The sequence below is a fragment of the Rhodnius prolixus genome, unplaced genomic scaffold, assembly GCF_049639745.1.
Source record: "Rhodnius prolixus isolate KJV_2025 unplaced genomic scaffold, Rpr scaffold_4, whole genome shotgun sequence".
Taxonomy (NCBI): Eukaryota; Metazoa; Arthropoda; class Insecta; order Hemiptera; family Reduviidae; genus Rhodnius; species Rhodnius prolixus.
In genome coordinates, this window is record NW_027411614.1 from 28,119,768 (window position 1) to 28,145,892 (window position 26,125).

The following is a 26,125-nucleotide window of genomic DNA, read 5'->3' on the forward strand; positions in this document are numbered from 1 at the left end:
TGTTGATAAGTGGTACGAAATTTGTAAGTTTTGTCCTTTTTGCATGCAACCCATGAATAAGAAAAGTTTTCGTAATATTTTTTTTTGAAAAAACTCAAATATGGGGGAGAAAATAGGTATATTACTGTGTTAATAATTTTTGAGTTAGAATTTGTTTAATTCGTTACTTTAAATAAATAAACATTTTCTCCCTCCAAAAAAATGTATCTCTTAAAATAATGTAAAGCATTTATAACAGAGTAAACGATGATGATAAAGTAAATGTAATTATTTGTAACAGTATTAAGACTGAAATTTCTAATTAAGTTAACAATTATAATTTGGGATAAAACTCATATATTTAGTAGTTTAATGTGATTATATTTGAATTTATTATTTATTATTTTAAACTTAGTTCCTGCTTTTAAAAAGTAAACTTTATAAAATAAAGGATATTATAAATCAAGTAGGCTCAAATGTTTATGAACAAGTAAGAAATATTGTATAGAATATAACGTAGTCGTAATTTTGGTGAATATTATTCTAATCGATAATTGTATAATGTTTTTACATTAAAGATGATCAGATTTTTTTTTTTTTTTTTTTTTGGCGCATCAACAGCTGAGGTCTTAGCGCCCGGAGCTTTTTCCAGTGCACTGCCGGCCTCCGGACAGTGTTCTCTCGTTACAGACAACACTGTCCATCACCGGACAGTGAGCTGTAAGAAGCTCCTAGGAAGAGAAAATCTAAGGGTCAGCTGCTGGATTCGAACCCGGGACCTCCGCGTGGGAGTCCAGTATGCTAACCTCATAGCTAATCCCTTCCCTGATCAGATTTAAAAAAAAAAAAGTTTGGAAGCATTACCTGTACTATCAATGTTCCACACCTCCAGCCCACCCCACTTAGTAACACACTGTTACAAAAATAATAACCAAGTGTATGGATTGCTCAAACCAATCGTTATTATTTTATTTTTCACTATAATCAAACAACTACTCTATAGATTCGTTTGATTTTTCGCACAAATAATGTTCGTAGCTTTCACTAAAACTCTGTAAATTTTCACTCAATATTAACCACTTGAAAAATCACGAAATACGTGGAGACGATGTGAACACGACCAAGTACGAGGTCAAACTCAAAATGTTAAGTATAAGGGTTGATTAAACGCCAAAAGGTACACAAATCAGCAAGTACCCATTATTTCATTAATACTTCTTTGATATTATTTAAGTAATTTTACCGCATTAATTTTCATTATTATTTTTTAAGAATTTATTAGATGTCACACACCCTTATGCTGGCCATTTTCATCTACAATTTATTTGTTCAAGTAGCACACCATTTAACTTAAATTGATTGACTGTAATATCTATTTATCTATATAAATGACAAAGTTAGAGTCGGCTACTGTTTAAATTTGAATCACGGAGGATCTAAAACAATTTTTCAGACTTGAATTCGTCTTACCGAAATATTCGTGAGCACAAATAATACACAGTTAATAACAAGTAGATTATTCAAAAATAATTATTCATTTCTCAATTTTAATTTAATTTAGTCCCCCTAATTTTACTTATAGTAAAATACTGGAATAATTAGCTGTCCAATTTTTATTTAAAAATAAAAATAAAAAAAATAAAATCATTGATGTATGTTGGTGTAAGCATTTTTTTAAAAAGTTTATGAATTTTTTGCCTCATATTTTTTATAACGTTTTGTTTTTCACCTGTAATCAATAGTTTTATTAATATTTTTCTAAATGTATTATCCGGCGTTTTTTTGGGAAGCGTGAAGCTCAAGCTCTCCAGAACAAATTAAATTCAATTTTCATCAATTGATTTTCAAATCAGAAAGGGTACTCACTGAGTTACTTGTGGTATTTCTGAAATTTATAAAACTTGAAGTACTTTTAAAGCTTACAAGTAACGTTCAAGAGAACTGGTTCAAATCAAGAGAGTTTCTTCAAACTCCGAATTTTTCAAAAATATTTCCATACAACTATCCTACTCACTTTTAAGAAAAAAATGTTTAACAAAAATACAGCCTTCTATTTATTTACCAAATTCATATTCTTTACTGTACCAAATTTAAAGTAGTACAATAGTTTAAGAAGTAAGTATATGTTAAATAAAATGCATTTGAAATTCTATCGAACTGGAAGCTTAAAAGATGATTCACTAGAGTGAATTAAAAGAATGAATAAAAGAGAGTGAATTAAAAGAATTAATAAAAGAGAGTATTTCTAAATTACTTAGTCCTTCCTTCGTATTATTGAGTTCAAAATAGGACTTCAAAGGCTCCCTGAAATTAGTTAAATAAGAATAAAATATAATTAGGCAGTAGAATTCTCTAGAAGGTAAGAATTAAAATTAAATTATGATTTCATTATTATATTTTTTTTTTTTAATGTACGCTATTTACTCTGATGTACAAACGGAACAATCTGGGACATTCCAATAAAAGCGTGACGCTTTTTTTAAGCCATGGCAAGGGATCAGGAAATTGGAGACTGGCCCCAGCTAAACAGATGTCTTTGGAAAAAGTTGGGTGGGGATATGGTGCTAGGAAATATTTATCCCTATCTGCCAGCTCCCCGATCTGAGGTTTTCCTAGAGAATCTGGACGATTACCAAGGGTGTACAAAGGGTCTATGTAAATGTAAATGAAATGTTAAAATTTATTTCCTCTGGTTAAACATAGGCCACGAAAGCCTATTTATATCAGTGGTTAAATAATTAATTGTGTTGCAAGGTTTTTTTTTAAATTAAAAAATACGATGAATCTGAATTTTGTTAAAGAAAAGTAAATATTGCACTGTTGAGAAACACGGTGAACATTCACCTGCAAACGGTTAGTATCCATCCCAAATAATAATTTTAAAAAAAGTAACAGCCTCTTCCTCAAGATTTTGTTCTTAGTAGAATTGTTTGTAACTGACTGAGATATGGACGGAAAGACGACTTTGACAAGGAGAGAAATTTTTAACGCTAGAAATATCCACATTTTAGCACATAAAAAATCTCAGAGCAATGGATGGCATTCCAACACGAATGCAAGAACTTTTTGATAAAAAATGCTTAAGTTTTTAATAATTTCTCGGCTGGAATTTTCGACTAATTACTGGAAGGTGTTCCTCTTGATTTGAGTTTAACTTTTCTTCTAGAAACTATCTGGACAAGACTTATCGTGAAATGGGGATCTCAAACCGACCATGTCCAACTCGCTCACCTGATCTTCCAAAAATTGTATTTTTGTGAGATACCCCAATTTCAAAAGTTCACGTTAAAGGCATGAATAGCTAGAGAACTTGAAAGTCAATAGCATAGCTAGTGAGAACATTGTCAAGTGTAGAGGCCTTCGTGCAGGTATTTTCACCGTGTTTCACAATAGTATAATATTTATTTTGTATTACTTTTTCTGTAATTAGTTTTTTTTTTTTTTGTTTTTCTTTGTTTCAGAAAGGATTTTATTATAATTTAAATTGCTTCAATCACTTCTAAAAGTTAGATAAAAGTATTAAAATATCCAAAAACACAAAATATCCACATTGCAATGGCAGGAAACAATTTTCAAACGTTAGTCTTCTATGTTGTGAACCAATTAACTTTTCGCGATATCGTCAGACCGATTATTCTCTTAACAGTAACAATTATTTCAATATTTTAGAATAAATTGTACCATACTTAAGAAAAAAGCGAAATTATGAAATCCAGGATATTTTGTTTTTTCGCATTTAACTCGAAAACGATGAGTGTTTAATTTTAATTTAAAAACGTTTAATTTTTTCATTGGTATGCTGTTCAACCGTATTCAGGCTGTCTGAAGTCGGATACATCTCTAGTAAATAAATCTATGCTTACATGAACATAAAGTCGAAATCTTGTTATGCTCACAGTAATGTCAGTTAATACTTATGGACGTGGATTTCTACCGTAAAAGGGGCTTCAAAAGATTACCGAGGGTGGCCAAGTTGTTGATATATAAATAGATTTTACATATAGTTTGCTCTACGGACTCTTACGAAAGAATATAAACAGCTACTTGCTAAATGAGAGCTTAAAATTTTTGAAAGACTTTATTCCTATTAAAACTGTCTGGTAGAAATTAATAAAGAGACCAACTGACATTTTAGGGCTTGACTTATTTGAACCTAAGTATGAGAAAAGAATGAATCGTTAAAAGACTCATTCTAGGCAATCTAAAAGAATTTACAAAGTGATGGAGACTTTGAGTTGTGCGGAATTTAAAAACTTTAAAGATATAGAAGAGCCGCCCGCCCTAGATCAAGATGATTATCAAAATATTATTGAATGGGTTATATTGGACGGCCTAATATGTACGTAATAGGCTCTTTAAGGGATGTAGCGGTTCGAAAAATATTTTCTGAATCATTGCCAGTTAACGGCAAACGAAAAATTTTTTTGAGGATGCAACTAAATGATGCAAAGGAAAAGTTGGCTTACATAATTCACTAGTTCGCTCAATTTAAGCTTTATAAGGTTTTTATCTACAAGATATTTCGCGACCAGTAATTAAGGCATTTACTAAAAAAGTAAAAAAAAGTTTCTCCCCCTTCCAAAATCCTAAAGATGCTCACTGCACATTTTCTTTTAGAAAAAAGACTGACAGTTCTTATCAACTTCTTTCAAAATAAGTTTACCATATTTAAAATGTTAATTTTACTAAGAAGTATAACAGTGGAATATCTAACAAAATCCCAGATAATGGAGCTACATTCTCGAGGAACTATGAGAAAGAGAAACTTCTTAAAATACTTTTGCCAAAAAAGGACTCAATCTTATATTTCCAGAAAATTTTAAAGTAAGAAAAGTTAAACAAAACAAACACTAGCGCTAATGACCTTAGTTACTAAGGGGCACAAAAAAAAGGAAGACAAAAATGGACGCCTGTAGTTGGTTTTATAGTTATTTAAACAGCTGCCACTTCCTAGCTACAAACTTTTTAAATTGGAATATGAACAATTGAAAATAATGGATAATACTTATAACCAAGGAAACAATGAGTATATTCGACGCACTTGAATGAAAATTATCATAAATTAAGAAAATCCTCTCCAAAAAGGAGGTGAAATTGCCTCAATCAGCAAAAAGACTGAATTCTAAAAATATAAGTACGTGTACTAAAATTAAGACAAACTAACAACTTGAGTTAAAAATACCATTCATTATTTATAGTAATTGTTGCTAAGAAATAAATAAATAACAAAAAAATAGATAAATTCATTATTTATTTTAAAATACAACTTTATTACCGTTTTTTAAAGATAATTTATTTACTGTAATATCACAGAATATATATAACCAGATTTTTTTTATTTCCATTTTACAAATTAATCTAATATCAGTACACATTTAATATGTGTTTTTTTTGGGTGAATATTTTTAATATACAATCTCTTAATTTGTTCGCATGTTATTAAAGATTAACTCAATGTAAATATAAATAATTACCTATGACAATATATATTATACATTTCAAATGAAGGCAATATTATATTGTTCTTTAGGTGTTACAAGAATTAAATATTAGGCCTCTTAGGAAAAAAAAAACTTCCAAAAGCTTTACCATTATATGTATAACAATTTATGAATTTTAAGGAAGCTCATGGATGGATAAGCATACAAAATAAGAAACTTTCAAGCGTATTTTTGGATTTAGTAACACGAGCAATATATATATTTTTATAGCCAATTAATGGCAAACAAAAATCTTTGGTAATAAGATTTTTTAAAAATATATTAGGCATTTTAAGGCTGAATTTGAATTCGTTAAATTATGTAAGATATTACATAAATAGACAAAAAATAATAATAATAATAATATGTATAAACATAATAGCTGAAATACAGAAAATACATTTTATACGTAGCTTTGATTTAAACTAAATAATGTGTTAAAATAGAAATAATAATAGGATTACACATATTTACACAAAAGTACAATATAATGAATGAAATAAAAATTTGATAATCTCATTTTAATTTTATTATTATTTTTTAAATAATTCGACCAATCAGATTAAACAAAATATGTTATTCAAAATAATAATTATCATTGTTCTAAATTCAAGAAAGAAATCCCAACAAAATGGGAATTCGCTATTCTGCTGCTTTAAAGTACAGTTTCTAAAACTTGAAACATTTTTTTCAAAAAAATAAATAAATATCACAAGAAATAATTTAAAGTGCTTTTTTTTTTTTTTAAGAATATGCTGTATTAATTTAAATTTTCACAATATACTTCAAATTTATTCAACTGATTTTCAAGCTACCATACAATTTTTCGAAATCCACTTAATTTTATTCTTACTAATCAAATTTAACACAGAAAGGTCACAGTTTAAACTCTTTACGTCTTAGTGTAAAGAATGTGGCAATAATCAACATTTAAGTAACTTGAAAATAAAGAAATTATCTTTAAGTAAAAAGCAAAGGAAAGACCGGATTTTTTTCCCTTAATACTTCCTCATTTGATGTATATAATTTTAAAAACTTCATATTTATAAATATTATTAATATTAATAGCAATCTATCGAAAGTTAATGTTCTTTAATGCCCCAATAAATAATAGTTAAAATATACATCTTTCGATCGCATTTTTCTCAAAACACGCCCATTAAATGTTTAATGGATGAAAATAATTTTCATTTTTTGGTTGCAAAATTTCGTTACAAGAAATGTAACTACAGTATTAAAGAAAAGATAGTTATTGGGCTTCACTCTTGAATTGTATGAAAAAAAGTTTTCAAGCTAATGTGCAGCTTGTTTAACGAAAATTATAATCATGTTTATTTTTATGGCTTATAATTGGTACCATAAATTCGCAATTAAAAAATATTAGCTCCTTTCAAAAGAGAGATTTGTTTAAAAAAAATAAATATCAGGTTCGATTTTGCATATAGGAAAACATTAAATTAATAAAATGATCAATTTAATTAAATAATAATTTGGTTAAATAGAAAATAATAAACCTAAAATGTGTATAAGAATATCATATCATCTCGAAAGTTTTTCTCCAAAAACTAGAAACATTTCTAAAAGTAATATCAAATGATTTCTTTTTCTTGTTTACTTAAACAAATAATAATTTTTCAAAGAAAATCGACGTTGCGTTATCTTTTAAAGGACTTAATTTTCTTATTTTTTCATTCAGCTAGTTATTAGCAATCTAAATATCTATAACGTAGTCTCCTCCTTCCTTTAAACTTTTATAAGTCTGTCTTTTACATATGCTATGCGAAGAATCTTAATTAGAAGTCTTCTGAATTTTGTCTTTAATTATTCATTCCACAGTTAAGATAATTTAGTTTTATTAGAGTTAATATAAAAAGTTATCATTCAAAACTACAAATTTTAAAGGAACAGTCCGTTATAGTTCGCATTTAATCTGGGTTACCACTAAATATATGATGCAACTTTTAGATAAAATTTTGAATCGTCGACAGTTGTTTCGCTTACATAAAATAGATTATTATTATTTGAAATATTTAATGAAGAATTTACTACCTAAGTACTCTAAAATAAATAAGTAAATATTTTCTGAGACAGGGCTTAATATTCTCTTTGTAGTTAAAGTAGAATTTGCAATTGAGAAGCAGAAACATTCCATTTTTAATAAGTCATTTCTAGGGTTCATCTACGAAAATGAAAAAAACAATTTGTATGCAAGCATATGACGCTAATACATTAGTAAAAACTGGTGCAACGTCTAAAAATCTTAAACTTAAAATAAAAGTAACTTAAACAGCACTCTGTCTCTTAGAAAGGCTATTCATATTGCCTGGAGGGTAATCAGCAGATGGCTTCTGGAACAATGTTCGAAAATAATCACTTTTTCCTATTTTGAAATATTACTTCAGAGGAAAGTGTAAGTATAAATTTAAAACATTTTGCATTACTACACATAAAAATGAAGGAAGTATCAGATTACGTTTTGTGTACTATCTACCTAATTGCATTGTTGAAGTATCGGAAAAAGAAACATCAATATGTAGCAACTGAGGACGACTCCTATTCTGCCCACTCTCTTTGATTGAAAATTTCCTCTTTTTAATTGTTTTGCGTGAGACATTATGGATATTATGGTATGGAAAAAATAACCTCACTAACACAGTCACTACCCTGATCTTATTACCACGGGAAATATAAAAAAGATATAAGTCTAGAAGATCTAGAAAATCTGAATAGTTAAGGGCATACGATCCTCGAAAATAACAAGAAAGAATATTGTAATCGTGCGCAGGAGGATCACTTCAACCGCTGGAATCTTAAAAGAGACGATAGGAAGAAATACAAAGGTATATCAAATCAAAGTATTACCTACTGCCTTTTGAGCTTCCCCAACATGAGCAGGATCTGGTGGGTGGTAACGAAAACTATTTAGGCTTTTTCTAAAAACAATTCTACGAGGCAATTTGTAGAAACATTAACGATGCTGGATGGAAAGTTATCAGAAATGCTAGAGACGAAGCACAGAAGAAAATAAAAATATAAGAGAAGTGTAAATTATACCTAAAGGAGTAGAAAAGTATTTAGGAATAGAAAATACGAAGTGAGTAGCCTAAGGTTTGGAAGTAGCAGAGTAATGCAACAGAAACTCTTATCAACAGTTAAAAATAAAAAGACTACGTTTGAAGACAATTCTCAAGGAAATTTTCCTCCTTGAGCCTCTAAGACATTCCCAAATTTGGACAAAATACATGATTACACACCTTCGATACCGGGCTACGATTTTTTTGCGTTAAGTTTTTTTGTTTCGCTTAAATAAATTAAATTTATAAAATTAATAAAAAACTTTCATTCAGTATAAAGAGTATTTTAGTGCTAAAGTGTTATATATTTATCAATTTTTTGACGATGCCATTCTGGGTATACTTTATAAATATTGCTACAATTGATTAGTTGCTAGACGGAGGGCTATAGTATTTAAGCAACCCCATTTAACAAATAAATTTTTACTTTCTTCTCTGTTTTAATTTATAATTAGTTTTGGGACTTACAATTCTAAGAATCAACTAATTTAATTAAAGCGCATTGAACTACTGAACCATCTTATGCACATCCGGCTGAGGAGAGAGAATTGTCTTGTTGCAAGACTACACAACTCATCTTGGTCAGTACACCAATATACCATACAGATATAGAAAGTAAAAAAATCAATGAATGCTACCCTCTGCGGAGAGCCTGGCAGGCTGAAATGAATTAATCCTATCCTGATATATATGTATAATACACATAACCATTATGCATTGTATTTTTATACAATGAATATGTTCATCGATTGTCAGATAATATCAGGCATTAGCATAATAATGTGAGTAATAATTAAGTATTCAAGATTGGCGAGGAATCGGTCAAATAAAAACAACAACTCGTTTTTTTGCCAACGTTTCGACAAATATAGATCACGTAAGTTTCAATAATTATAAAAAATTTATTGTATTTTATTAATTTTTATTTTTATATTACTAATTTTTCAATTCTCTAAATTGTTTTTAATATCCAGACCCTGAAGAAGGCAATATATTTGTCGAAACGTTGGCAAAAAAGACGAGTTGTTTTTATCTGACCGATTCCTCGCCAATTCTGAATCCTTAATTTAATAATTTATGGTCACTAAACCAATATATATTCATGTGTGTAATAATCTTATCTTATTTTATTTTTTTGTCCTACGGTTATTGGGCTCCCTGATACGTTTATTATTAGTCAATTGTCAATGCTAAAAAGTATAAATATATTATACATTACTGAGTTAGATTTTTTTTTTTCTTTTAAGAAGAAAAAGCCTTGCTGTGTTAAATATATATAACCACATAGAATTTTATATAATACAATGCTTTCATTTTCACAGTGTCCATTATGGACGGTATTTTTAGTAGCGAAAATTCTGATAAATTTTATTTTATCTTATTTATTTTTGCTATGAATCTGAATTAGCTGATAAACGAATTTTACTTAAAGAGAATATGATACATGAAAACAAATAAAGCACCTTAAAATTGTAAAACGATGACTCCTGATAAATTTCTTTAAATTTTTTAGATAATTTCTTCTTCACAAAAAAGGGTTGCTTGAATGATGGTGGCCTGTATTTTGTCCATTATTGCTTACCTGTGTTAAAGTATATTATTATTATAATTTTTTTTTTGGCAACAAAATTTAAACAAATCAAAATTGGGGACTAATTATATATTTGTAACATTTAAAATATATATTGTATATATCTGGTCTATCATGTGTCTCATGATCAATCACCTGCCGCCTGATGGGACTTCACGAGTTTAAATTAAGTAAAAGCTAAAAACGTGTTAGGAGGTCCCCAGAGCAAAGAAACGTTCAAGGCTTTCCTAAAAGCTCAGTTTTCAACTTTGATTTTCATAGATAAAACTATCTATCTATGTATGTACCTACAAACTAAGACAACCTGTTGTTGACAAATCTCCTTCTGAATCTGGACTCGAAATAAACTGATAGCGTACTGATAAACTGATAGAAATGTTGGTGATATAATATCAGCCAACAATTGAAATTTCCATCTGACATGTTGTCCTTCCTTAATTAAAACTTTAGTTTCAATTCTTTATGTTTTTAGTTTTGATGAAAACATCTAACTTGCTATTACTTTCCTACGTCACTGTAGTATTTTACACGGTCATTTGATTAGATATCTTGAAAAATTAAAAGCACTTTTCACATTTCATCTGCTTTAATTAAACTTTTAATTAAATAAAGGTAAACAATGGGTTAGTTAACAGGGCTGGCGAGATTAATGTTTAAAACTTCACGACAGTCCTCTTTCGTCGCCATTGCTAATTTTTGCTATAAATTATCTTTAGCACGAAGAACACTATCAAGTTTTTACAAAACTTACTAATTACGTTAAAAGTGAAATTGCCAAAATCTGGCATTTTGTTTTCGAAGTTTCATATTCAATGTCTATTATAACAAAGACGAAAAAATCAACAGTTTATGAGACTTTTTTTTTACTAACTACAATTAAGAATGAATGATGTAAAAAATTTTAAAAAAATGAAATAAAAAATTATAACTTACAAAAAACGGATTTTTAATTTGACTGGTGTCCCACAAAGGCTTGGAAGAAATAAAATTCATTGACTGACTCGTAGGCAAACCATTTGTCACGCCATTGTTCGAAGGCCAAACATTTTCTTAGAAAAAAAAAAAAGTTAGAGGTTGCTAGTGCAAAAATTTTATTTATAACAAACATAAAACTAAATAAAATTATCTGATTTGAAATATGCGCATTATTCTATATAATACGTTATATTATAAAATCTATTTTAATTATATCTGATTCTATCGCATTATATTCTAATTATATTATCTTTTCAATATTCTGAGATTCAGTCAAATAATAAAAGCTTCGATTAAACAAATCATATACGTGTGTGGGTGGGTGTTTTTAGTCCATTTATGTGTGACTCCTTCCTAAACATTTATGACCAAAAACTCTGTAAATCATAACCCAATTTTGATCAAATTTGGCAGAAAGCAAATCCCTACGTAAAAGCTTCCCTATGAAACATTGCCAGTGCCATATTGCTCTTACATGCACTGAGGAAAAGTTTAACCATTTTAAATTATCGATGCGTGAATCTATTCAGATGAATCAAGTGTCATTTGGTTCGATATTAAGCAGATGCGTCTCTTGGGTGTCACTAAGCAGTACTTAATACTTAATGAGCGCAGTTTGCCCCAAGTATGGAGTCTCCGCTAAATGTAGGGAACATAGCTCAAATAAAGGGAACTTCTATCTCTATATTGAAGTTTTCGTACGTTGTATCTTATATTTCATATATTATAGTCGTGTTAGTATGACTATTAGAATTTTCTAAAATAGCTCCATTACCATGTATTGTGCAATATAAGCCAACTACTATTGATACTAGTAATGAAAATGCTAGTTTGCAGAAAACCTAACGTGGAAGGGAATCTCAAATGTTAAATGTTGAGTATTGCCTATAATTATTTCTAGCTGAAAAACATTGAGCCAAAAAAGTAAAAGGCTGTAGTTCCCAAATTCTGCCGAATTACAAGAATTGTTGCAAGAGAACCCAGGTGTTAAAAATGGGCTTACACTCACTCATATTTCTGCATATTTACTTTACTTTCTAAATATTTAGGTACTTCCCTTGCCAACAAGTAGCGATGAACTCAAAGTAAAAAGCTAAAGATAAAATGTATCAATTAGGGAAGCTTAGTTAGTTGTTGTACATTAGATCCTCATTCTAGATTTGAATCCAGCTCTTGCCCAAATATTTAATTTTTTTTAGGATCTTCTAACAGCTGAGTGTTCGGTGACGAAAAAACTCACTAAAAAACACTTTCCGGAAGCCGGTAATGCACTGGAATGTTCCACTAGCCAATCACCTCAGATACTGAATTAAAGTAAAGTAATTGCCTATTTTCTCAGGCAGGCTTCACGTTCAACTACCCATTAGGTGTCGTGGACGGAGGCGACTAGCAAACATTCTTTACTGTAAATTTTATTAACCATTAAATAAAATCCAAGGCCTAAGTGCGGGAATCGAACCCAGTACCACAATACATATTAGCTTTGCAGGTCTCGCCTCTAGCCGCTCGGCTACCGAGGCGCCTAAGATACTGTATTACAATAATAATAACAATAATAATCAATGTGGACTAATGGAAAAATTCAATGTAATACTGAATCTTAATGCAAATGTAAAAAGAAGATATTTCTATAAAAGAAAATTAACTTAAACATTTATTTACCCGTTTTGAAAGGATTCCCTACAAACGTAGTATTCCAACCGTTAGTAGATCCTGTAAATAAAATTTATAATAAGAGCAAACGTATAATGTAATTCATAATAGAAAATATCACATAAAATGTAACATCTTGGTTGGTGAAGGTCCAAAAATACTTTTTATACCACAACCACCTAAACCCAAAACAATAAAAGACGGTTGCAACCTCTAATGTCCTGAATGATTAATTCTAATTTTTCGGTTTCTTAATTATTTGAGGAGGGAGGTTCTCGATATTAGATATACGAATTTTCTTTCAAATTAGTGTGTTAGTAATTACATGTAGATTTCCGCATAAAAATTCATGTAAGGCCACTTTTTGAGAAATCTTGTAATTACGAATACTATACACGATTTGTTGGATTACTAGTAATTCCTACTTTTCCTTGAATTCTTGTTTTTCTAACACAAGCGTAAAAATTTGGGGCCAGGTTAGAAAAAGCTAATAATGCCTGTAGTGTTGAAAGGATTTTGATTTTTCCCAATCTTTGAATTACTGTTAAGTTGTTAAAAAGCTTAAAATAATGCAGGATGACACAATTTTAAAGAATTCAATACAAATTTAGAAACCAATACTTACTAGCAAATGGATTTGATGTCTTCTCCGATATGTTATCAGCTTCAGTTTGCGGTTGTTCAAATGCTGATGCAGGAGGCCACATTGTATTGCACTCATCTAGAAAAAACCGGACATTCATGCAATTCACGTAAGTAAATAAATCGTCATGGTTTTTTGTTTGCGTAAAAAAAAAAAAAAAAAATCATTTCTAATCCTCTCGGGTAAATTTCTAAACCTCTCGGGTATAACAAAGATATGTTTGAGAATGTTAATGTGACTTCCAATAATTTCACAAAAGAGAACTTCACTTACTGAAGTAAGTGAGGTCAGTTCACTTACTAATATGACTATTTACTTTCAACAGTAATAAAATTTTATTTAGCACAAGGGTCCGCTTTTTTGTCTATCAGAAATTAATTTCACTTTGACTTACTCCAATCACTATTGTTGCTATTATCGACGGCGTTTGTTTCAGATGCTGCTGCTGCTGACAACAGTTGGGATTTCATAAGACAATCTAAATCTTTTAAAGCTGCATAACGATCTTCGCTAGGTGGAGGTGGGCAATTAATATCACTAGAGATAACAGCACCTGTATGATTAATAATCAATAGTTACTGAACATAAATAATTAATTTAAAAAAAACTAATAAGAAAAATGGTTTAAAATTCAGAATATTTTATTACAAATGTAATTGTCATTTTTAATAAGGATTTAGTTAATATTAATAAATATATGATGCTGATGGGGATAGATTTAGCGTTATGATTATGAGTTCGGACAAGAAAGTGTTCTAGTTTAATACCAAAGTGAAGCTACTTTAATGTATTGGAAAATTTGTAATAGTAAAGAAAAGCTATCGCCTTTATGTCCACATATCTATTTGCTTAGCTGGATGTTGTTAAGCCCACTTGAACAATAGGCGATTACTTACTTCTTATAAAATAAGAGAATATACATATAGGACAGAGAGTGAGGGAATTTCCATTATTATATTAATAGGCTATTCCTTTCTGACATCCAAGGAAGTGTGATTAATCAACAGTCACTTATGGATTAGTCATCATAAAGGGGCCAAATAATAATAGTGGTTCGTAAAATGATCATTACCATTATTACTGTATACGAATCTTACCAAGGCCCGGGATCGTGCTCGGATTCAAAAACGCAATTTTCAACTTCGCCCAGGCCCGGTACGACTCAGTCCTCAGAGACAATCCTTACCCGAAGTTAACGATTTTTTTTTTGCACTATGGTATTGGAAAGACTTGAGCTTCATCTATAAAGTTGGACCATCCTTCTCTTTTCTGTTCTTTTAAGCTTCAGGAACAGGTGACCGCACATTACACACTACATATACGATATCGTTTCGGAATAAAAACATACATTTTGCTATTAAAAGAGAAATCTGCAGCATTGACTCTGAAAATTGTTCCTTACTCTTAATTGTTTCAAGATTCTTGTTTTTATCCTGAATTCTAAATAGTTAAAATTATTATATTTAATTAGAGAATTTAAATATACATTGTGAAGGTTGCAATCTTTGAATTTATTATGTAAAGTAATGCCTTTTTCTTTTCTTTTTTTACACAAAACTACCTCAGGTGTTGTGGATGGAGGCGACTAGAAAAGTAATTTACTTAAATTTCTCATATTATCATATTAAATAAAAATCGAACCCGGTTCACAAAACATTAGCTTTGCGGGCCTTGACTTAATGATTATTAGTCATCACGAAGGGGCCAATTAATAAAATGTGTCGTAATTGAGGATATTTTTTTCATTTATTCCTTCTTTGATTACAGGTTTAACTGCTAGGTGCACGATGTATTTCAAGCAATTCGTCATTATTCTGTTTACTAATCAGTCAACTCCAATTAACTGCAATCATAAGTAGCTACTAATAAATTGTGATATATTACATTTTCATATTACATCACGAAAGAAGAAAGATGCCTAATTTATATATTTATTTTTTTTTAAATACTCATTGAGATTATGTCAATATAGGCCAATGAACAATGCTTCACTGAAATGAGAAGGCTCGTGTCAAAGTGAACGTAATTTATATTTTACAGAAAAAGAAAAAAAAATTCTTACCTGCAATAGCATCTGAGGTAGATGAATTGAAAATTGGGTTATCATCAAAATTCGCAAAATTCGGAGTTGACGTTTGTGAGTTAATATCTTCACTACTAAATTTCGTTAAATTAAAGTTGTCCTTTGAAGAACTTGTTTCTATTTTTTGGGTAGAATTAAAAGAACAAAATGCGGCAGTATTTCTTTTGTTATTGCAATTACTATTGGTGACACTATTATACTAAAAAATAATAAAAATAAATAAAAATTATAATGTTGTATCTTATTTTTTTTTATTCAACTTTATTTTATAAAAAAATTCTATTAACTGAAGATGCTAATCACTACTTGGTAAAAATAAAAGGAACAATTGCTGAGAGATTTAGATCATAACTTTTATACAATAAAATATTGTATGCGCATATAAATAAATTGTCAAGGTGTGTATAGTTTCATTCGCTTATTCTCTCTTTTTCTTTCTCTTAAAACAAAAGAAGAACGTCTTGTTTTTTTACAACTTTTTTATTTATTTTTTCACGGCGCATCGACAGCTTGGTCATTAGTGCAGTGCAACTTCTTATTTCTATGCATTTTACTACTGGCGTTTTGATTAACAACAAAGTTATTCGTGAATCAAAATCGAGTAACATAAATATATAAACAAAGAAGAAAAAAACCCAGTATTTTATGTACATATGTATATAAAAGAATTACCGAAGGAATAGTTGGGAAGGTAATAGATGATGTCATCTTTGGATGGTTCAAAGGTGTAGACGGCTTACTGATCCCATTAACTGCAGTGTTATCATTTTGTTCCGGTTTTAAATAATACCTTGAACAAAAATAATTTAAAACTAAAATATTATGAAGGTACTTTTTATTAAAACTGTCCGGTAGGACAGTTGTATAAGAGTTGATCATCGAAAACTGCACGAAAAAGCGTAGCGCTGAAAAACACCCAACTTTGACAATTTTTTTCTCTTTTTCTATAAAAGATAAAATTCCCAAATTTTCTTTAAATTATAGGGCAAACCCTCCTTTATAACTGTAATTTTTTTGCAACAACACAGATCTAATTGGTTTTGAGAAAAAAGTTGCCGAAAATGAGCAAAAACGGCTTTTTCAAAAAATGTTCTTGTTCTTATTCTTGTTGTTGTTACCTTTTTTTGTAAACTGCGTAGCGCCTAAACGCGTTAACCGATTTTCATGAATGAGGTGTCATTCGATTCGTAATTTTAAGTAGATGTGCCTTTTGGTGGTCTCGACGCAGCACATAGAGTGGGAGAGGAGTTAGCCCCCTTTATGTAAGGCCCCCTCCAAAATTATTATTACTAATTACTCTGTATATCTTGGCTCGATTTTGATAAAATTTGGTAGGATGTTAAGGTAGGGCTCCCCTACGTAACAGTAAAGCGACAATCTTCTCTTACACTTGTTAAGGGGAAGTATAGCAATCGTTTCAAATTATCGACACGTGAACCGATTTTCATGAATGAAGTGTCATTCGACTCGAAATTTTGTATAGATTTGCACTTTAAAAGTCTCGACGCTATGCCTCATAAGGAGGGGAATTTGCCCCACCCAAATAAGGCCCTTTCTAAATTATTACCAACATTTCTTTAACGCTTAGTCCGATTTTGATAAAATTTAGCACGAATAAGTGATTAAAGCTCCTCTACGTGGCTGTGAAGTGCCATCATGCTCTTAGACCTACTAAGAGGAAGTACTGCAATCGTTAAAATTATCAATGAGTGAACCGATTTACATCAATGAATTGTCGTTCGATTCAAAATCTTTGCCTCTTTGCCTTTTAGGGAGAAGTACTGAAATCGCAGTTTATTTGTCTTGGTCCTCTTAAAAGGAAGCACTGAAACGCTTTCTCAAAAAAATTGTTATTGAGGATGGTTTGGGGACCGCAACTATAGTCATTCTTTAAAAAAAATCTCTCTCCAGTGGTAGTTACGGTTCCGACTTAACACCTTATCAGGTTATAATGATAGAATTGCTTATTCCAAATTTTAAAAAAATCTGTAAAGTAGATATGTAACTTTGCAAAATAGACAAAAAGGAAAATTATCCAAAAGGTACAAAAATCTCCTTAACAAAAACTTACAGTTTAAAATGTTAAGTATAAGGGTTGATTAAACGCCAAAAGGTACACAAATCAGCAAGTACCCAGCATTTCATTAATACTTCAGTGATATTATTTAGGTAATTTTACTGCATTAATTTTCATTAATATTTTTTAGAATTTATTAGATGTCACAGACCCCCCTTATGCTGGCCAGTTCATTCATAATATTTTTTTGTTATAATTATGATAAAATGTATATTATATCTTCGTTTGTAAATAGGTACTTTATTTTAACTCTATTCCAAATATTGTTCTCATTTATCTTTAATATGCCCTTTATTCTAAATAGTCGTATATACATGCATGTTAAAGTAGAAAAGGACAAAGTTAGAGTCGGTTACTGTTTAAATTTGAATCACGGAGGATCTAAAACAATATTTCAGTCTTGAATTCGTCTTACCGAAATATTCGTGAGCACAAATAACAAACAGTTAATAACAAGTAGATTATTCAACAATAATTATTCATTTCTCAATTTTAATTTAATTTAGTCTCCCTAATTTTACTTATAGTAAAATACTGGAATAATTAGCTGTCCTAAAATTATGCATATTTTAATTATTTTATATTACATAATTATATTCAACATTGTGGGAAGAACACCTAGATTGAGAATGTAATTGAAGAAAACTATATTATTTGCGATAAAGCCAGATTAATTATTTCCTATTATTATAAACGTTTGACTACTACATAAAATAACAATTACTTTAATCGAAGAATGAACTTAAACCGACGATTTTTATTTAAAAATAAAAATAAATAAATAAAATGAAATCATTGATGTATGTTGGTGTAAGCATGTTTTAAAAAACGTTTATGAATTTTTTAGCCTCATTTTTTTTTTTTTTTTATAACGTTTTCTTTTTCACCTGTAATTAATAGTTTGATTATTATAGATTAATAGATATTACAGTCAGTCTAAGTTAAATGGTGCGTTACTTGAACAAATATTTTTTAGATGAAAATGGCCAGCATAAGGTTCTGTGACATCTAATAAATTCTAAAAAATATTAATGAAAATTAATGCAGTAAAATTACCTAAATAATATCAATGAATATTAATGAAATGCTGGGTACTTGCTGATTTGTGTACCTTTTGGCGTTTATTCAACCCTTATACTTAACATTTTAAACTGTAAGTTTTTGTTAAGGAGATATTATAAAGAATACTTTTGTGTAGAGTAGAGGCAGCGGCCCAGAATCTCATGCTGAGTACCGAGTTCAAAACAAGGATGGACAGCTTCCCTTAGATATTCTCTTTCTAAGGGCCTCAGGGACTAAAAAGGCAGTGAGTTGCAAATTGAGAGAGCAGTAAGTTCGTTCAAACGAAAAAGCAGTATGTAAGAAAAATATTGGGTTGTCCGGAAAATAATGCAGGATTTTATGTTTTCTTTAAAATACCCCTCCAAATAGTAAACGGTTTATGTTTGTTGGACTTTTGACTTTTATAAATGAAAACACTTATTAATCTTCTTTCAAACAAAAATGTTTGTTTACCTCTGTAACATTTTGCTACTTGAAAATAATTCAGTCTTTACTAAGATGTCAAAGCGTGATTTTTGCATAATTTTGATTTACGAGTTCAAACTCGGCCGGAACGGGGCCCAAACGGCCAGAAATATCAACGATGTCTGTGGCGAAGGCAGTATAAGTGAATACACTGTTCAACGGTGGTTCTAGAGATTTCGAGAGGGAGACTTGAGCCTTGAGAAGGCAAAGGAAGAAGTTCTGCCCTTGATGATGATGTTCTCCGAGCTTTGGTGGAAGATAATCCTAGAACAACTGTTCGAGAACTGGCAGGGTAACTCGGAAGTCAGCAAATCAACCGTCGATGACCATCTCAAGGCGATTGGGAAGGTGAAAAAGCTTGAAAGTTGGGTTCCTAACGTATTAAACGACCGCCAAAAAGATCAGCGGTATTAAATTTGTGCTGCACTTCTTAGCCGAAACAACAGCAATCCTTTTCTGTCCAGAATTGTGACTTGCTATGAAAAGTGGATCCTCTACGAGAACACCAGAGGCTCTGGGCAGTGGCTTGACAAAGGAAAAGCAGTACGACATTTTCCAAAGCCCCTAAATCATCAAAAAAAAAAAAAAGGTGATGGTTACTGTTTGGTGGACTTCATTTGGTGGGTATGATTCCTTACAGGTTCTTGAATCCTGGCGAAACCATCAATCCCAAATCTTATTGCGACCAAATTGACGTAATGCATCAGAAATTGGCAATAATGAAGCCATCTTTAGTCAATCGAAAGGGGCCCATTCTGTTGCATAACAACGCTCGGCCACATATCTCACTTGTGGCCATGAGACTCTGCCTCACCCGCCCTACTCACCGGACCTCTCGCCTACTGATTACCATTTTTTTTAAACACCTGGACCACTATTTAAATAATAAAAAATTTATTTAGCAAAGAACATTAGAAAATGCCTTTTCTGAATTTATAAATTCTAAGGATTCCATATTCTACACAGAGGGTATGGAATAGTTACTCACACGTTGGCAGAAATGCATAAAAAGTAATGGAAAATATTTTGATTAATAAAAACAGTTATAAATCATTAATTTTTCTTTTAAAACCATAATCCTGTATTATTTTCCGGACAACCCAATATAACTGCTAGTAAGAAGATATCAGTTGGTAAAGAGAACATTCAGTGTTGGAAAAGTGGTTATAATTGTTGTTTAGAAGATACCGTTTTAGCAAAGAATGCACAATGTTTGCAAAAAATGGATGTAACTGCTTAATGGATGTAGCAAGATGGTAAATAAAAAATGCAGAATAAGATAAAAATGGCACGAATTAGAGAGAAAAATTTGACATGATTTCAAATTGTAAAAGTGCGAAGATAGTAAAAGCAATCATTAGATGTAATATCATCGTATGTGAAAGATTTTTTTAATTAACATTTCTTAGTTTTTAAAAAGGAAGTGAGCATATAATTATTAAAAATAAAAAAGCTAGTAGAAGCTTTACCGAAGAACTTATCTCTTAAATTAATTTATAACTTAACATAACTTAAACTTGGTGGCACCCATTAGAGCTATTAGGACAACTTTTTTTTAACAACTTCTCACAATACTGCATAAAATGGATAAGTTACCTTTTTTTTTCATACTTCGAGATCATGAACTCTTTGATTTGTTGCTCATCTTTAGGAGGAATCACAGAAGCATCGTTTTCATATAATCCCAGCCAAACTTTTCTACAATACTGAAATTATACAAATTATTACAATTTTTTTTTTTTTAACAGACCTATTTGCCATGACATCGCATTTTCCGAAGTTCTCGTGAATCTATTTCAATTTTTAACTAAATTTTCGGATTTAGCGTTAAATTTCGTAAACATAGTTCTACATTAATTTTTATCAAAACCCATTTAATAGCAAGTTATAGCAAGCATATTTAAACGAAAGTAAGACCAAATTTTTAACAAACGATCAAAGGTTTGAAGGTCCCCTTAGAGTCGGCGGCTACTCATTTGAGAAGGTCGACAGCTTTGTGTACGTGGGATCTCTAGTAACTGCTAGTAGTGACGTCTCGAGCGAGATCAGCAGGAGGATCATATCCTCGAATAAGTGCTACTTTGGGCCTTTTGTAGGCATATGAGAAGTAAGTTGTTGGACAGGGCAACCAAGCTAAGAATTTATAAAAAAAACTCTTATTCGCCCTGTCCTGGTATATGCCTCCGAAACCTGGACAATCACGAAAGCTGATGAACAACTCCTTTTAATATTCGAAAGGAAAATACTGCGTAAGATCTTCGGCTCAACACGTGAGAACACGATTTGGCGTCGCAGAACAAACAGCCGAATATTAAAGCGTTAATTAAGCTAATCAGATGGGCTGGACATGTCGCAAGAATGGCCCACGAAGAGATTCCGTACAAGCTTCTACAGGAAGTCCCTGACCGCGAAAGGAGAGTTGGGAGACTAAAGCTAAGATGGTTCGACAGTGTGACGCAGGATGCCAGGCAGCTATTGCGTACTAAGAACTGGATGGCGGCTGCAAGAGAGAGGGACGACTGGCGGAGTAAAAAGTAAAGTAATCGTCTATTTTTTCAGGCGGGGCTTAACGTCCAATTACCAATTAGGTGTCGTGGACGGAGGCGACTAGCAAACATACTTTACTGTAAATTTCTTGTATTAACCTAAAATAAAATCCAAAGCCTAAAGACCGGGAATCGAACCCAGTACCACAATGCATATTAGCTTTGCTGGTCTCACCTCTAACCGCTCGGATACCGTGGCGCCTGACTGGCGGAGTAAAACCAAGGAGGCCAGGACCCAACTAAATGGGTTCTAGTGCCGTTGAGAGAGATAGCAAGCATGTTTGCTGTATACCTAACCGGTTTCGAACTTTCATCCATCATAAGAATACATTAATCAATTTGATGCAGAGATTTCGACTTCATATACGTTACCGTCTTGTACACTTGCTGTCTATTGCTTGGCTTAAAGATGAAATACAGTTCTTAGTACGATAATGAATTGAAAATTGAAATAGATGGTACTAATGCCTCGGAAGCGGCAACATTATAGCGTAAGGTATGTATTGAAAAATAAAATAATAACACTTCAAATTTATAAGTTAAAACGGATTGAGATAGAGGAGCCTGGTTGTTGGTGTTCTGCTCTATTTTCAATGATCTATGGCAAAGGTAGTTTAATTCAGATTTTACAAGACCACTCTATCTAAAAACATTCATTAAAAAATGCTATACTGAAGTGCCGGACTACTTTTTTTTTGGAATTATAATTACTATATCTCTTTTATCTGCTTAATATTTAAAATTGGGCCGTACAATAATTTTTATAGCAATTATCATCTTCAATTAAAGTCTATGTTACCTCATTGCCTTGATTCTTTAATTGTTCTATTTCCTCAGGTGTAAAAGTCGCCATAGAAATAGATTTCACTCTGTGAGGTGGTGTGAGACCTCTTCTGAAAATATAAATTAAATACAGAATTTTTAATTTAAAATTTTTTAGTTAAATTTAAATGCAATAAATAACTAATTACTCCCAAAATATTAACGTAATTAAAATTATTAACCAAGAACCGTACTGGGACACACTTCAAGTATGATTAAAAATATTTTTAAAAAATAAGTTGGGCGGGAGTTAAGTAGGCCTCAGAACGAACTTTAAACTAGTATTTGAACGGTCAACGATAACATGTTACATCTTTCAAAACCTTAGACAACAATCCTAACGAAAAGTTTTAAAAATCTTCATAATCTAAAAAAAAAAAAAATCCATAAATGAAGCTATTAAAACTGACAATTTTAAAAACAATTCTGCAAAATCCAGTTGGCACACCAACAATGGATCAAAAAGTATTAGCATTTTAAAATTACTAAATCATTTGAATCGCGCAGGAACTAAAAATGAACATAATTTCGCCATTCTTTTCTTTTTAAAATGCGTTTTTATTTATACAATTTAATTCTTATTAGCTACAATCAGCGGAATTTGAGAATTTACATTATCTCATACTGGGTCAAGATGAAATTTTCTGTATCGGTTGGAGGACTTGCATGAAGAAATGAATTTTTAGGTCTCAGTTGATTGGAGACGTAGAAAGACATTAAAAATGGAACGAAGGACTGTTTTACAGATATACTGGGTACTTTGGAGGTTTGGGTTTTGGTTTGACCAGTAAAATTCCATCAACCACTTTTGTTTATAATTTATAACATTAATAAGTGTCAATAAATCTAAAATAAACAGATATAACAAAGAAACAGACAGGTAAATAAAGAAATTGAAACAAACGACCGAAAATTTATTAAAAAGACATTACTATTTCATAAGATTAAATTAACAAACAAAAATAAAGATTTATTCCGACTTTTTGCGCAGGTAAAGAGAACCCTTTCAAATTCAAAAATTAAATTCCATGATTATTTCATACCTGTACTTCTTTGCCTTTTAAACGAACTTAATTAAAGGTTTGCACAGGGTGCTACTAGCTAAGCAATTGTGAACGGTGAGTCAAAATAATTAAACAAAAATATTTCGTTAGGGAACACCGCTAATAAGGGAGATAGACAATAAAACAAAAATAAATAGTAGAGGTCTTTCCGCAAATTTCACAAGGAGCACCTACCTCCCTTTATACGAGTATTTCTCCAAAGGGAGTGAAATTCAAGTAAAGCCATTCACCCCTTACTTGGAACAGCCAATGAAACTTGTTCATGCTCAAATCAGAACTCCGCACTTTGGAAAAATAGAATACTGTGCCATCAACCACAATAGTTTTACATAGCAAAAATGTTCCAAATGCAGATCAATCTGCCATAATCTTCACTAAAGGCGCAGAAAGTAGCTACCCCAGCATGACCTGTACTGTAAAGGACTCCCAAAAATAATTGTTCGCAAGGTTATACGCTGCTCAATAATTTTTTTAAAAAATGATTCAAGGCGCTTCAACATTTGAGTTTATTGGCGAACTGAGCTTTTTTTTCAGTGCTCTACCGGCCTCTGGACAGTGTTTTCTCGTTACAGGCAACACTGTCCATCACCGGACAGAAAACTGTGAGGAGCTCCTAGAATGAGATAATCTATTGGGTCAGCAGCAGGATTGGAACCCAGGATCTCGGCGTGGGAATCCAATATGCTAACCGCATAGCTAATCCCTTTCCTTTTAATTCCCAATATTATTTGTTTTGGGCCATTTGTCTGCTGTGGCCATCAGTGCCTTTCAATTTAAAAAATTAATTTTCTCTTTTGTGTGTAAATATTTGCCAACATAAAATCAAAAAACGAGTAAATTCATGTATTCGTAATCGGCGAGTTTTTAATAAACAAAATTCAACTACCATTTTAAAATTTTTGTTTTGTTTTCGAAATATTAATTTTTTCAAACGGCAGTCTCTTTTTTATATAACAGATAAAGAAGTAATAAGTTTTAGGATTGTTATTTGAATATACAAAAATAAATCCTCCCTTTTGAAGAAGTTCGAAATAATTAGAAAAACATAATAGCTATTATCTCAATTATTTTTCAAAGAAATGTACAGACAAGACATATCTCTTCGGGAGTTTACTGATATAATTTGTTAACGAACGTTTTCTGACGTGCAGCTCTAAATTCTAGACTTCCCATTGTTTTAAGATTATGTTGAACAAGTTGCGTCAGTTTAAATTATCAAGAAATTGTAGTACGCTTTTTACTGCGTATTGACATCTGTCTTTTTTTGCAAAAGTTGGAGAACGTCATTAAAAAGATGTCATAAATTCACATCTGTTTTTTCCAATGCAATAAAAACATGTTTACATAAATTACAACTGGCAATTTTGATTAACAGAATCACCAACTATAGTCTGATAAAATTATCTTAGCAATTAATTATTTTAGATCACTGAATTTGAAAACATACATTATCACCGATTACTTTAGAGAACTATTTTTTAACAATTGGTCTAATGAAAACTTTTATGTCGTTCTCATCATAACGTACGTAAAATATTGAAAATTTTGGATTTATAAAAATAATATGGACCTCAAACTTGGATTACTTCCTAACAGCTAAGACAACTTAAGATACTAATCCACCTAAAATAACTTTACTCGCAGTAATACTTCAAGTTATCAACTCTTAAGCATAAAAAAATTCAACATATAAGCATGAATGAAAAAAGTTCTAGCCATTTTCAGCTTTAACAGTTTAAAAAAACAAACTATATCACGATTTTTCTTAATGAATTTTTAATGGACCCACACTTGTAGTCAGGAAGATCATAAAATTGCTGAAAAAAAGGAACGATTTTCGAGAAAACGTACAAAAATACAGAAAAATCTAAAGGGTTACGCTGCAATGTTTAAAATATAATAAGCTGAAAGCAATTTATATTGCGTAATTAAATTAAAATCAGCTTGACAAAGAAAGTCTACAAATACTCAAAATTATTTGATCATTAATAAATAAGCTAGGTTAAGAAAAATCGTTTTCCCACACACAAAAAAAAAAAAAACTGAAAATACTATGGTAAATGACATTGATGTATGTAAATGGTAACTTCGTAGAAATAGTTTAACGCATAAAATTATACTACCTTCAACTGTCACACTCAAGATTAGGAACGAAACTGTCTGGGTATGTTTATATTAACTGCTTAAATAAGGAAGATAAACAAGTAACATGACGTACCTAGTACGGCCCCCACTTTATTTTCCTGGTGGTAATATATGCTTTCTAAATGTACAGAAACCTAAAGTTGTTCAATTATATACACTTATGAACAATCAATCTTGTATGTAAATCATTAAATAAAATAAAATCTAAATATCACGGGGAACACATTTCTTCATCTCATAAAGCCTAATATTAGAGAAATACTTATCACATGCTTTGTTTGGAGTATACTTACAGCATTCCAGAACATGACGTACATACGAAAGATCCTATAGTAACATTAACATAAGTCGGTCCTCTTTGATGACAGTCAAAACAATATTTATTTTCTGCCACTGACACTAATTCACGTAATATTTTGACGTTCTTTTCATCTAACTTTTTCCTCGCGGAAGCCATGTTATTGTC

The 26,125-nt window shown here is 30.9% G+C and overlaps 1 protein-coding gene across 3 annotated transcripts; it reads right to left on the minus strand.

The window, feature by feature from the left end:
• Positions 1 to 5,211: 5,211 nt before the first annotated feature.
• Positions 5,212 to 26,116, minus strand: drongo (Arf GTPase activating protein drongo). 3 transcript variants are annotated; one of them, XR_012459560.1, is made up of 11 exons: positions 25,953 to 26,116; positions 22,428 to 22,521; positions 20,679 to 20,788; positions 16,151 to 16,268; positions 15,458 to 15,677; positions 13,790 to 13,948; positions 13,378 to 13,473; positions 12,762 to 12,812; positions 11,058 to 11,173; positions 9,997 to 10,115; positions 5,212 to 7,807 (listed from the first exon to the last, which is right to left on the minus strand). XR_012459560.1 is itself a non-coding variant. In XM_074131631.1 (10 exons), the coding sequence occupies exons 1-10, from the start codon at positions 26,114 to 26,116 to the stop codon at positions 10,059 to 10,061; spliced, it is 1,185 nt and encodes a 394-aa protein (XP_073987732.1). In that variant the 3' UTR covers positions 5,212 to 10,058. The 3 variants fall into 3 exon arrangements, 2 of the variants coding, with proteins under 2 accessions (XP_073987732.1, XP_073987733.1); XM_074131631.1 differs by having other exon boundaries at positions 5,212 to 10,115; XM_074131632.1 differs by lacking the exon at positions 25,953 to 26,116 and adding an exon at positions 25,638 to 25,777 and having other exon boundaries at positions 5,212 to 10,115.
• Between the last annotated feature and the right edge of the window lie 9 nt (positions 26,117 to 26,125).